This window comes from Solanum dulcamara, chromosome 11 (assembly GCF_947179165.1).
Source record: "Solanum dulcamara chromosome 11, daSolDulc1.2, whole genome shotgun sequence".
Classification (NCBI taxonomy): Eukaryota; Viridiplantae; Streptophyta; class Magnoliopsida; order Solanales; family Solanaceae; genus Solanum; species Solanum dulcamara.
In genome coordinates this window covers 42,684,628-42,697,858 of record NC_077247.1, presented here as the reverse complement: position 1 = coordinate 42,697,858, position 13,231 = coordinate 42,684,628, and the positions used below count along the sequence as shown (strand labels likewise).

At 35.2% G+C, this 13,231-nt stretch overlaps 2 protein-coding genes across 3 annotated transcripts; one reads left to right on the top strand and one right to left on the bottom strand.

Annotated features, from left to right (window-relative positions):
• Positions 1 to 202: 202 nt before the first annotated feature.
• Positions 203 to 12,610, bottom strand: LOC129872986 (phosphatase IMPL1, chloroplastic). 2 transcript variants are annotated; one of them, XR_008762625.1, is made up of 11 exons: positions 12,244 to 12,610; positions 11,073 to 11,140; positions 10,315 to 10,448; positions 7,529 to 7,617; positions 6,781 to 6,838; positions 6,641 to 6,693; positions 6,115 to 6,213; positions 5,917 to 6,030; positions 5,092 to 5,193; positions 4,365 to 4,531; positions 203 to 552 (listed from the first exon to the last, which is right to left on the bottom strand). XR_008762625.1 is itself a non-coding variant. In XM_055947960.1 (10 exons), the coding sequence occupies exons 1-10, from the start codon at positions 12,520 to 12,522 to the stop codon at positions 4,433 to 4,435; spliced, it is 1,095 nt and encodes a 364-aa protein (XP_055803935.1). In that variant the 5' UTR covers positions 12,523 to 12,610; the 3' UTR covers positions 4,223 to 4,432. The 2 variants fall into 2 exon arrangements, 1 of the variants encoding a protein (XP_055803935.1); XM_055947960.1 differs by lacking the exon at positions 203 to 552 and having other exon boundaries at positions 4,223 to 4,531.
• LOC129872987 (lectin-like) lies at positions 1,582 to 3,823 on the top strand. The gene is made up of 3 exons (XM_055947961.1): positions 1,582 to 1,953; positions 2,548 to 2,666; positions 3,226 to 3,823. Exons 1-3 carry the CDS (start codon positions 1,657 to 1,659, stop codon positions 3,596 to 3,598), a joined length of 789 nt encoding a protein of 262 aa, XP_055803936.1. The 5' UTR covers positions 1,582 to 1,656; the 3' UTR covers positions 3,599 to 3,823.
• Positions 12,611 to 13,231: the final 621 nt, after the last annotated feature.

The window sequence follows — 13,231 nt, the reverse complement described above, 5'->3', positions numbered from 1 at the left end:
TGACAATCACCTTGGACACAATTTGGGGGCGTGACACATCATCAGCTTATAAGAACAAAGTCTTGAAAACATCATTATGCTGATGATGGCTTGATATTATGGTAACTGGAATAAACAAGGATTATACCTTCATTCTATCCCAGATTACCTGCTCACTCTTTCTTTGAACCAATTCATGCTAAAAGAAGATAATTCTGTTGAATTGTCCAAAGATTATTGTGTGATGAGCACACAATTATGCATTCCAGCTAGAAGCTTAGTTTGAAATAATATTTAACTCAGTAATGAAAAAAACATGCAGTGGTTGGGGTGCTAAGATCTCAAGAAAATCTGTAAGATGAGAAGAAACATGGAAATATGAATAGCAAATGGAGAATATTTATATTTCCATTTGCATATATATATATATATATATATATATATATATATATATATATATTTGATAAGGACTGATCTGGACAAAACCAAATAAAATCACCATACTCCTCAGCAGCAGCAGCTTGCCGTATGCTAAGACTTCTTCTATCAGGATCTCAGGACAAGCATCTGATTCTGAAAGTATTGACCATACAAAGTGGTAACCAACAGTGCAATTAACAAGTAAAATAAAAAGCACTTTTAGATCAATAAACATGAAGCTTATCCCTCAGGTCTATGTCCTAGAATAAATGCTATAAAGTTATATTTTTTAATTTTAACTAGATATCAGAAGAAGAACAACTCTTCTGCCAATAATTGAACATGGCAAGCAATTCACAATTCTAGCTGCAATATGTTCACATGCACCCACGAATAAACAAAAATCGGCCATCTGAAAGTAGACACACGATTGGTATATCAAAGTAACAATATTATGAAACCTTGCAATATATAATTTGATCTATTACATACACTATCAGTGTAATTTAACATGTTCTAGCATGTTGTCCGCCTTATTTTTCAAGATAATAATTCCACTTATTATGGGCAGACCTGTAGTTATCTTGTACTTGACCTGATAATGTAAAAATTATTTTACACCACCACTGCATATAAGTTAAAACTCTATATAAATTGATTTTATGAAAAGGAAGCAGCTATTGACCATTGGTGAAATGAACCAAGTATAATCAGGAGCAGAAAAGGCAGAAGGTCTAATAAGGTGCTAAGTGCAAGCTATTTTTCAGATAGGAGGATGTTTTTCCAATGAGGCGTAGCCAAAGAGCTAGAGTCATGCAATTTTCAAAGTTATGACATTCTCCAAATCCAGTAACATAGCGAATTTATCACCAAAAAGGGAAAATCTACATTGTCATAACTTTTTTTTGATGACCATGGTGTGTGGGCAAGCTTGGATGCAACTCGACTAATTCCATGGGGTACTTTCTACCTCCCACCAGCATAGATACGGGATATCTACAATGTCATAACTTATCGTAAAGGAATAACCTTTTTAAGGCCTATCCATGCTGGCATGAATCTGTTCGTAGACAGTGCAAAGTGGACGACAGGAATAGATTCTTAAAGATATATTCCGACTCCACTCGAGAAAGATAAAATCAAAAGATGCCCAACTAAGAGAGTTTCAAAATAAAAGCTTCCTTATTCATGAGAATGACTACTGATTAGGCTTTCCAGAATACATACACCAACATCCACAAAGAGTTCTTCAGAGAAATGGGGTCAGGGTGGTCACAAGATCAGGACTTACAACAAAATCAAGAACTAAGCAACACTTCTCCTCAAAGCCACCATAATGATGCCTCTGTACTCAATGAAGAACCAAAAAAGATTATGCCACAGAGCAGCAAGAGTACTGAGACTAACAAGACAAAGGAAGCCACTAGAGTACTCAGATTTCCACATAATTATGAAGAAATCCTAAAAGAGGCAGATTCTTCAGTTGACAGATCCTCCATGGACAAACTATATGACCAGCTATATGCTGGAGTATATTTGAACCAAAAGCGAAAGGTAAGAAAAATTTGTGTAAGGCTCAATTTGAAACGCTGGCCACCCTTCTCAAGAGGAAATTTTTCCTTTATCAAGACTTCTTTATTATCCTATTTTCGAAAAGATTTTTTAACCTATTCTCACTCTAAACAACATTCATGTTCTTCAAGAAGTCAACTTTATCTCCATTTCTGAACCTTCTTTCGTTTAAAAGATTAGCAAGAGTCTTTTACCTTAACAGTCATGTCCAAACCAAATGGGGCACCTAAATTCGTCCCGAGTAATAGATATCTTGCTAGTGTTCATCCTTGAGAAGTTTGTTATTTTTGGTGTTGATATACAGGTTTCAATGTGTATGTTGCTGTTTGTATATACAGGTTCCAGTGTCCCTACATGCTATATGGAAGCATATAGCTACTTTATGAGTTTATGTCGTGTTCTTTGTGTATTCTGCCTTCAACTTAACCCCAAGAGAAGCATGTCCTCTTGTGACTTGTTGGACCAATTCTGATATGCATGTTCAACTAGTCAATTAAGCCTGATCACTTGAAATTACAGTTTTGTTCTGTAGCCTTATCTTCTGCTATAGCTATATTTAATTTGCACTTCATGCAGAAATACTGGGTCGATAAGAAGTCAAATGGCAACTGTTTCATGCTGTATGCAAGAGACCTCTTAATCACTTGGGCAGAAAACAACCATTTCTGGCACTGGCCCTTGGTACAAGAGTCAAGGTAATATGAAAAGGTTTCAATTGACAAAGAAAACCAGACTCATTCAAGTTGAACTTCAGTGTAGATCCAAAGCATCTTTTACAACACATAGGGCTGGAATAGAAAAATAATAACCCCTTGTTTCATTTCATATGGTGGTATTTGGTAGATTATGGAGAAAGACTTTCGGCACATATTAAAAATATCCTTAGAATTTGAGGTCGTAGGCACTACATGATACTGTGACTATAAGAATAAAATGAGAAGTTTAAAGTTTAAAAAAAATTGAATATAGAAAAAGTCATTCTTTTTTTCCCGGAATAAACCTAAAATAGGAGTGACATATAAAACAGAACAGGGGAAATAATGTGCTAAAAGAGATTAAAAATCAGTAAATATGTGTTATCTGTCAGGTCACGAAATGATAACCAGCATTCAGGAATTAAAACTAACTAAAACTTTCACATTCCCTATTAGAATCTATTCTAAACCAACATGTACCGGATACTTAAAGGTTTCTGTAGTTGAAGATTAGCAAAGTAAAAAAGGCCTGAAATGATATTTTTTATTGTTTATGCAGTGATGTCCTCCTTCCAGCAGCAGAACTACTAGATGTTTGCTGGCTAGAAATCCATGGAAGATTCAATACAACTAGGCTATCGCCAGGGCTCATTTATGAGGTTGTGTTTATTGTCATGTTAAAGGATCCTGCTTATGGATGGGAAAATCCAGTGAATCTTCGACTCATACTCCCAGATGGTAGCAGCCAAGGACATACCGAGAATTTGGTGGAAAAACCACGAGAAAAATGGACAGAAATCCCAGCAGGAGAGTTCATGACATCAGCAGATCAGAAAAATGGAGAAATAGAGTTCTCTCTATATGAATATGAAGGTGGGAACTGGAAGAGGGGGCTCGTCATTAAAGGTGCTGTCCTCCGTCCAAAAGCCTGAGTTCTATGGCATATGAGACGAATTTGGCATGCAGCTGCAGCTTACTTAACTGCAGTTTCTTTTATCGTTTTTCACCCTGATGTTTACAACAATGAGCACTAAACTAGTAGCAAAAAGTATGAGATAGTGTTCTTTCTTTTGTATGTGCAGATATGTTCGAAGCATCAGATATTTGGCGTTAAGCCCAGAACTCAATAGTATGAAGTGATAAATGTGTAAAGACAAGAGTTGACCTATCTAGGAAAATCTTGCATACCATGTGTTAAACTGATAAAGCAAAAAGATCAAAAATATAACTTCTTCCCCACTTGCAGAGATAGAAACCTATGGGTCATTGATTAAAACATCAGTTTCAGGTTCAGAGTATTTGCCAGAAGAACTAAAATTTGTACGATTTGGGAATATATTTTAAGGCCCAGTATTGCACTTTCTCAGTGACAGACGGACATTTAATGGATATGTTTGCCGGTTGTACAATAACATGGAAAAAACATGGGAAATTGGGAATCATAACATAGTGTTAATAGATAAAATCATAAATCGTATAATTTGATTGACCAGATGTCATAAAAAGTCAGTTCTACTAACGGAAATGTCTTTCGACTCAATGTCGTTTCCAGTAAGAATATAAATATGATTTATTTTCGTAGCCAATATCCTTTTACCTAAAAGACATATTATATTAATATTTACCTAATACCAATGAATATTTGACCAGTTCCATACAATGATATGTAAAATAGAAAATACAAATGCAAGTGCTGACCTAATCAAAATCTGATTGTAGAAGAATCTTTCAAGCAGAACATTTAAAGAACAAAACGCAGGGACGTATCAAACTTCTGTATGGTAATTTTCTGGCTTGAACCACACTGAGAAATCAATCCCTTTGCTCTTCAAATTCTCCGTTGCTGGACCAATTTTCTTAAGGAGCTGCACATGTCAATGGAAACGACAATGAGTAGCAACACATTTCCATTAGAGAGTTGCATGTTCTAAATTTTAACCAAAATTTAAAGGAATAAGAATAGGGACAATTTCAAATATATACAATAAACTAATTAGTTTACAACAAATATAGTCAGGTTTTATTTACATAAAAAATAGCCAAAAATCATAGGAGATATACAGTGACTATACAATATAGCTTGCCAAAAGTCATAGAAAGTATACACTAACTATACTATATAGATTACTTATACATGAGTTATACACTGAATATACATTATGATATATTCTATACATGAAATATACACTGAGTTACATGAATATACATGAATATACACCAAATGGCCATTTTTTGGTAATTAAAATGACCGAATGGCCATCTACTGTAATTCTCCCATAAGAATACTCCATCTTCTAGATACTTATCATAAATATTAAAAACAAAATTGATTTACAAGATTTGACATACTATGTATTAAATCAACTGCTATGCAGATGAAAAACAGCTTGCAAGTTAATTCAGTTCAACATAGGTAAACGCTGACCTTTGCATGGAGCAAACCATTGGATACCAAGACAGATCTATCAAATACTGAAAACCTTCCTCCATCCATACATGAAACTGCCCCTCCAGCCTCTTCAACTATCTGCATGAAACATACACCACAGTATTAAATAAAGACTTGAATACAACTTGCCATTAGTTCATAAACTAGAAGTTACCCACTTAAGAGAAACTTGAGATGGACAACATTTGAGCTAAACTCACTTTTCATGAGTGCATATCCTGGAGTTATTTCATTACTACAACTTTACCAACATCTGATACTTCCAAGTTAAAACGATGAGAACCATTCACTTCTTCAATTCAAAAACCAATCACTGATCTTGAAAAATTTGCATCCAATAGGATCATACGGAAACTTAGATATGAGACAAGTTTTATATATTGCTACTTAGGTTTTCCTGTTATAGGACCTTAACTCCTCCTGCACATTTGCCCCCCGCTGCATTACTTGTTTATTGCACAATGGTTAGTTCTACTTATCCACCTAAAATAACACACACATACACAATGGTAAGTGCTGCTTTTTTTCCTTTTGTATAAGTACATAATATGCTGCTTTCTTTCACCGACTAAATCACTTTTCACAAATCTATAAAGAAAAAGAAAACATGTGGCAAAGAATACATTTAACCCTTTTTTCTATTTAATAGAAAGGAGAGGAAAACAAGATATTATATTGAAAATACAATTTGTTGATTGACCTATTATGCATCAAACTCTGCCTACTCAGCTCTCTAGAATTTTCTTCAAACATGAGAAGAAGAGTGTCTGGAAATATCGATAATAATGAAAGCAAGAATACCAGAACTCCAGCAGCCATGTCCCATGGCTTTAGACGATATTCCCAATATGCTTCGGCAATCCCCAAAGCAACATGACACATATCCACTGCAGCAGCACCAAGCCTTCTCACACCCTATGCATATCATGGCAGGAAGAAATTGTTTTTTGGGGGGGAATGTGCAAAATTTCAGATAAAGATAAGGGATAAAGTTGCTACCCGGCTGACATCAGTAAATTCCTTGAACAATTCCATATTGGTTGCCCATGGATCATCGTGCTCATATCCAAATCCAGTCACTAGAAGAGATTGTTCCACCTAAACATACACCAATATTCACACCAAACAATAAAGAACAGTAACGAATAAGTCAAAAGAATTGGGAAAAGAAGATTGACAGTAAGTGTACCTTTCATCTAGTGAGCTTTATGTGTAACACTATTGTCAATTTAAAACTTCAAACAAGCCATATATAATGTCTTTGCCAAAAAAAGAAGGTGCGGAACTAGCACAACTTTCAAATAGTAACAAATATACATGCATGTAAATGGGTATACACGCATAACAGGTCACACAGAGCAGGTAGAGGCCAACATTTACCTGACTTTCTAATGCAATATGACAAACTAGAACTATGTTTTATCAGATGTTCTGAAAGTTATCATCAAACTCTCATTCCTAGTCATGGGTCTATGGAAAATGGGAATTAAGCTTGTTTTACTCATTTGCATGTATAAATTCTCACCTTGTCAGTTCGACTGACATGAATCGTTTCACCATTAGCAAAGGCTCCTTTTCCTAGGAGAAGAAATTTGCATAATGTCATTAGTAGATCTTTGGAGTTAGCAATTGAATAAATGACTTGTTATGGATAAACTTCTTTACCTGCAGCTGCAGAAAATATTCGAGTATTCCAACACATAGGGCCACCAACAAACTCAACCTGTACAGAAAAAGACCTTAACAATATTATGTCAGGAAGAGGAATTCAGATGTCATATCTGACAAGATATCAGAACAAGAGATTTGGTGTCATTGATAGTCTTCCCACTTTATGGTTTCCAGCTCCGTTCTGTCAGAGTTTCTGTGAGATTATGTATACTACATAAAAGTTACTATTAGATAAACGTCACATAATTTTGGTTGGTCACCTAATTCAAGTCTTCAGTGAATTAAGAAATGCAAAGTTGCCAGGGTTGAATTCGGTGGCATCTATTATAGTTCAACTAACACAAATCCTACATAAATTATCGATAGCTTCAGAAAGAAAATCTTACAGCAATATTAAAGCTTGTCACTTGTCAACTATCTAACATTTGTAAGGTTTATTGAAAATTCCTTCCCCTTTTTTATCTCTCAGTTCAGGTTCCTTAAGAGTATAAGAGTTCTCATTTATGTTCTTAATTTTAATAGTATAATTCGTTCAAGACAGTATATAACACATCAATCTCTAGCACTACATGATTTAAGTCGCTAGTGATGGTTCAAGCTTTTGATTCTCTTCTTGCACATTAGGTGGGAATCAGCTATCATAAGATTATCATAGACAAAGCTTGCAGGATAAGAGACAGTGCTCTTCCACTGAGCCATGGTAAAATCCAAAAGGCACATCAGAAACTATCCCAGCATATACCACAGCAGCTGCAGCTGGCTTCCCTCTAAAAAGAACACCCACAGAGACTGCAAAGCTGGGATAGCCATGTGCAAAGTTTGTTGTTCCATCTGCAAGACAAAGTTGCCAATTAATATTCATAACATTCCCTATCGATTGAGTTGTCTTTAAGATAATATGTGGTGCTTGTTTCTAGTGAAAGAACATTTTATTGAACTCACACATGCAAGATATCTATTTATAAGTGATAAGATGATTTTATCAAGATAAAATTAAGTATTTGTAGGGATAAGGTCTATGTACATCCTACTTTTCCCATACCCTACCTATGGGATTAGCCTGGGTATGTTGGTTCTGTTGAACAACAACAAACAATAATAAAAAAATTACTCTCTCCGTCCCACTGTATGTGATGTAGTTTGATTGGGCACAAGTCTAAAAGATATGGGAAGACTTTGCAATGTTTCAAAACTACCCTTAACATAAATGAACTTTTAAATAGAAAAGTACACCTTTATGGACTTTTTGCCAAATAAGTGGGGCCCAACATGGGTACAATGTTGATCGTGTCACTAAATATTTGTCAAATAAGGAAATGTGTCATTCTTTTTGGGGACTGACTAAAAAGGAAAGTGTCTCATATAAATTGAGACATAGAGAGTAGGTATTTTTAGCAAAAGATTTGGAAAGTTTTTGAACCATATCGTGGATATCACAAATCTCACTTGATATAGAATATTTTTGCATACTAGGGAAAGAAGAAATGTATAAGCGCGAAATGTGAAATGAACGTGTCACATTTTGAGTAAACTTTAAAAAGTAAACTGGATTATTCTAGATCTCAAGTTAAGCCATGATATTCGTAAAATTGCAACCTTGATGTCTAGTCGCAAATGCTTTAAATAGCTCGCTATTTTGACTTCCCTAAACAAAATAATGACCATTTGACTAAAGTTGTGCAAGTTTAGCTTGGTTGCGTTAGCCACTCCGTGTGCTTAAGCGACTGCATGGCCGTGCCAATGCAGCTACTTGGCTATTCATGTGCTTGTGCAATCACACAGCTATATCAAGCTTCCCTCCACTGCTGCAGGATGTATATGCAGGGAGTCCAAGATTTTTGGCGTTTCCTTCTTGGCTTAGGATTTCGGGTTTGCATATAGAGAGGGGACTTGCAAGACAAGAAAAGGGACACCAGAATTCAGTTTTATAGGTAAGATAAAGCACAAGTAAGCAGTCACTGAAGAGACTGAAGCACCAAACAAAATTTTTTCCTTCTACTTCTGAATTTCACTTTGGAATTATGATGTTTAGGAGATTCTACACTATGTTCTCAATTCTTCACTTTTATTTTTGGGAACTGTGGTGTTCAGGTCAGCTTGCATCTCATGTAATCCACCTACTACCTCCTAACAGTACAGGTTTCAATCAAATCTCCCCAACAAGGTTTCAGTAGAAGAGGAGAATTTACTAACTGTCATACCTTACTGCAAAAACTGGTTCTAAGATTATTATTCCAACTCTTCAACTACTACACCACCACCTTGGGCGTCTATGATGTTCTCAACTCTTAGCATGAACCAGTTTTACTTTTTAAGGTTGTGAATGCATTCAAGATATTTTGAGAAAAATAAGGAAAGAAAGGGAACTTCCAATACCATAAAAAGGAACAAAACTTAGTTTTTCAAGGCAAAATAAGACACAAGACAAGGAGCTTTTGAAGAGACTAGAACACCAAATAGAGTTTCTTTCTTTCATTTGCTAATTTCCACGTCGAAATAAGATATTCTCTATGATGTTGAGATTCTACACTCTAAACATGAAATAATATTTCTTTCCAATTTAGGATTATCATGCAGCTTGGACTAATTACTATCTTTCCTGGTCTTTATTACTAACAAGTATGTTGTTTGTTCAATCTTGTATTTAATGCTTTTAATTGATTGACCACCAACTAGATCCTTCTTTAGATTTTAAGGGAACTCGGGAGAGATTCTTCATTAAGAATCAGGATGGAAAAGCTTCAGATCCATTACTAATCAAATAGATGAATATGGTATGAAATAATTGTAGAATAGGCTTCTACTTCAATCCAGAGGCATGGAAAATAGGGCTAAACTCATTGCGTCCTCCTTATCTTAATAACCATTGAAAATGGGTTGTCAGTTAAGAAGGTTAGCTTCACTTGACATAGGAATGTACCCTGAATAATTATGAACTCCGACATAGCTCACATTATCAGTAAGATCAAGAGGATGATAAAGGTCCAAATGAAACTATTAAGTGAAGTCAGAAACACTAGGCTTGCTACCACAAGATTTTCTCTTAGCTAGTTAGTTATTTCTTTCCTTTTTTCAATACTTAGTTATTTTACTTCATTGTTTATTACTTCCACCCATTTTCGACTATGAAGTTACAAGTTAGGACGCTGCGCAATATTTATCCATATATTGCTTGTGCAATTACATGCCTTTGCATGTGTAAAATCTGCTAGTATTTAGGTTAGTGAAGTAGTATAATTGTTAAACCATAACTAGTTAAATGTGACCCCTTCAAATTAAAATAACCTGACCATTACAAGTTAAACCACTTGGAACTTTGACAATTCATTTCTACCTATGGGGAGCAGGGACCTACATAAATTCTCCAACCCCAATGGATGGAGTGTCTGGCTAATATGCGTAGCTACTTTCATTGCCATGAAGTTACGGGTGGAGGCTAGCAATCCGAATTCATAACTAGTTGGTACATTCGAATAATAAGAAGAAGTTCTCTTTCTAATCCTATTTAGAGAGATCTGTAGAACAAACCTAAGGGATCAATGCACCAAAGATAATCAGATGACGAGTCCCCAATAATTCCTCCTTCCTCCCCAAGAATTAGATGATCTGGAAAATTCTTCCTCACAACTTCAAGGATTGCAACTTCACTACTTTTATCTGTGCTGCAATAAGTTTAAGCCAACACATGTTACTGCGACAACATGATGAGAGTCTCCGCGTAAAGAAATAAAATGAATATCATAACCTAAGGAGCAACTAAAAGGTAGCTTACATAAATAGCCAAATTGTTAAAGCATAAGGTCAACGGATAAAGTAAGACCGTACATACTCACTAACAAGAAGGCATTGTTTAACTTTAGTGTTAAATTCAAGCAATGGTCTTAAGAGAATGGGAAAATGTTCTTCCAGCAAAAAAGAAAATATCACGGAGCAGTAACCCATGAACACATAATGATGGAAAGAAAGTCAAAGAATATTTACTACAGTCCAATAACGAATTAAATCATTTCAATGGAAGCATAGAAAATAAAAAGGAAAGAAAATATTCTTTGTGACAAAACTAGACATAGTGATAGTGATAGAAGTAGATTCACTAATTACAGTGAATCATACAGTGCTCAGTGTTATCACCAGAAACTGAGAAACAACACTGCAACAAGAATGAAAAATCTATTAGAAACAACATGACACAGATCATCAGCGTAAAAGAAAAGAAACAGAAGCACTATGTCAGTTCAGATACGAAAAAATAACCACCACCAAAGGAAAGTAATACAAAGTCTTACTCGGTCACTAGGTCAGTGAGCCCTTTATAGGTAACATTTCGAGGCTTATTCACAGCATCCATTACGACCTAAAATGAAAATGAGAAAATGAGAAACAAAGTAATAGATTGAGAGCCAGAGAGATTATTAAAATTCTAGATGCAGATGGGAGATATAAAAGTAGTGAAAAAGGAAATTGATGATCCCTAACTTGTCCATAGAAAGAAAAGTAAGACATCAATATTTCATGACCATAGTCAGCACTATAATCTCAATGCACAAGAAGAGAAGATAAAGGATACCTCAGAAAACACAAGGAATGTGATGATTGAGCCCAAGATAAAAGGTAAATAGAAAAGGGAGCAAAAAGAAGATAAAAGAAAATTGGAACAGAGAGTTTTGATAAAAAAGATCAATAAACTCACTTGAAAGCTATCAGAACTAGAGGAAATCTAAAGATGCATAGTGAGGATGGAACTTACCATATATTAAATAAAATCTTTTGATAACTGCTAATACATGAAAAACACCTACTTTATGTATATATTTCTATACATATTTTTTTTTTCTCATTGATTTCTAAACTTACCAGTTATCAACCTCATCCTAGCCCCCCACCCCCCAAGCAGGTATTTCCCTTTCCTGGCAATCAAATTAGTGAAAGGTAACAATAATACAATGTGTGGTGAATGGTGAAAATATTACACACACTTCAATGCAGAGTAATGGGTTGTTCTCGATTCGTTCACTTTTACTTGTCCACTATACTAAAGCTATATTTTCACTTTTACTAGTCACTTTTAGTATATCAAGAGAAAACTTCAACATTAATTACTTATTCCCCAAATTATTTCTTCAGGACCTAAGCTAAACATCGATTAATATGAGTATTTTCATTGTTTCTTAAGAGACGTGCAAAGTCCAAAGTGGACAAGTAAAAGTGAATGGAGGGAGTATTTATCTTTCTCCAACATCCAAACTCCCCAATGAAGCTTAACATCTTGTTCTTAAGCATCCTACTTATCCTCTAGGTAACCAACTCCTTGTCTCTAATAGCTCAACAAAACAAAGGCTATCCTAATTCAACAAATAATCCATTGTAAACAAGAAGTCAAAATTCAATCTTTAAGCAGAAATTCGCCAAGAACATAGAAATAAAATCAGAAAGAAAGAAAAGATACTAGGGGCAAACCTGAGCACCAGTCTTGGCAGCAGTTTCAACTACTTGTAGTAGCTCACTGGAGGGGATACTTCCGGTTGAATCAGCAGCAATCTTTGAGTACTCTTTCTTGGTACCCACCTCCGATATAGCAGCCTTGGTACAAAATCTTCCACTGGTGGGCAAACTTGTACAAAACCCATGTTGAAAAAGTTGTGAATTTGTGCTAAAAGTCTTACAAGGAAGAAGAATTCTGGGTAACTGACAAATTCTCAAAGAAGAAAATGTGGATGAAAGAAGACATCTTCCCATTTTCACACACACTGTTTATAGAGTTTTCTTGATTTTTGGTCTTCCTTTTTTTTCCTCAAAAATTGATTTGTAATTTCAAGAATATGAATTTCCATGATATTTTCCTTTGGTCCCTTTATTATTATGAAAATTGACACATAATACCTTTGATATTATAATCGTGGAAAAATAATCCAATGGCCGTGGGCATATTATGGGTAAAATAAATTTTGGGACCAATTTTGAATATCCGCAAAAAAAGTCCTAAGTTTGAAAATTGGTTTCTCTAGTTGAGTAAAGCCGGACTCCGTCCTGCCTTGGCTAATAAAAAAAATTACGCGGAAAAAATCGGGGGATGGACTGCCTTGGACCGCCATAGCGGGGATGTTGTAGAAGGCCTAGGGCCGCCATAGTGACACTCCGCAGTGACCCCAATGATTTTTATTTTTTTTCTTCTCAGTCCAAGTTTAAGAAGAATTTGTATTATGTCATGTAGGGCACATGTTATGTCATGATGCGCCTTATTAGCTATTTGCGATGTGAATAGAGGTTAGGTACAACTGACTAAAATTTCACGGTAGAAAAAGCTATGTGATATAGGCCACGTGAGTCTACTTGTTCAATTTTATACAGATTTAAATGCATATTTGTGTACACCTAAAATTGGAGGATAGATATTAGTTGAAACCAAGTTAAAGATCACGTTTATGTGTTATGTCTAGCTCTTATT

Bases quoted from the DNA above. Each gene is read 5' to 3' on its own strand.
- LOC129872987 (XM_055947961.1), top strand. From the start codon at position 1,657: ATGGGGTCAGGGTGGTCACAAGATCAGGACTTACAACAAAATCAAGAA. The intron at 1,954-2,547 runs GTAAGAAAAATT...CACTTCATGCAG, and splicing joins ATTTGAACCAAAAGCGAAAG to AAATACTGGGTCGATAAGAA. The intron at 2,667-3,225 runs GTAATATGAAAA...TTGTTTATGCAG, and splicing joins CCCTTGGTACAAGAGTCAAG to TGATGTCCTCCTTCCAGCAG.
- LOC129872986 (XM_055947960.1), bottom strand. From the start codon at position 12,522: ATGGGAAGATGTCTTCTTTCATCCACATTTTCTTCTTTGAGAATTTGT. The intron at 11,141-12,243 runs GTTTGCCCCTAG...TTTTCATTTTAG, and splicing joins CTGCCAAGACTGGTGCTCAG to GTCGTAATGGATGCTGTGAA. The intron at 7,618-10,314 runs GTTTGTTCTACA...TTTGTCTTGCAG, and splicing joins TTGGTGCATTGATCCCTTAG to ATGGAACAACAAACTTTGCA.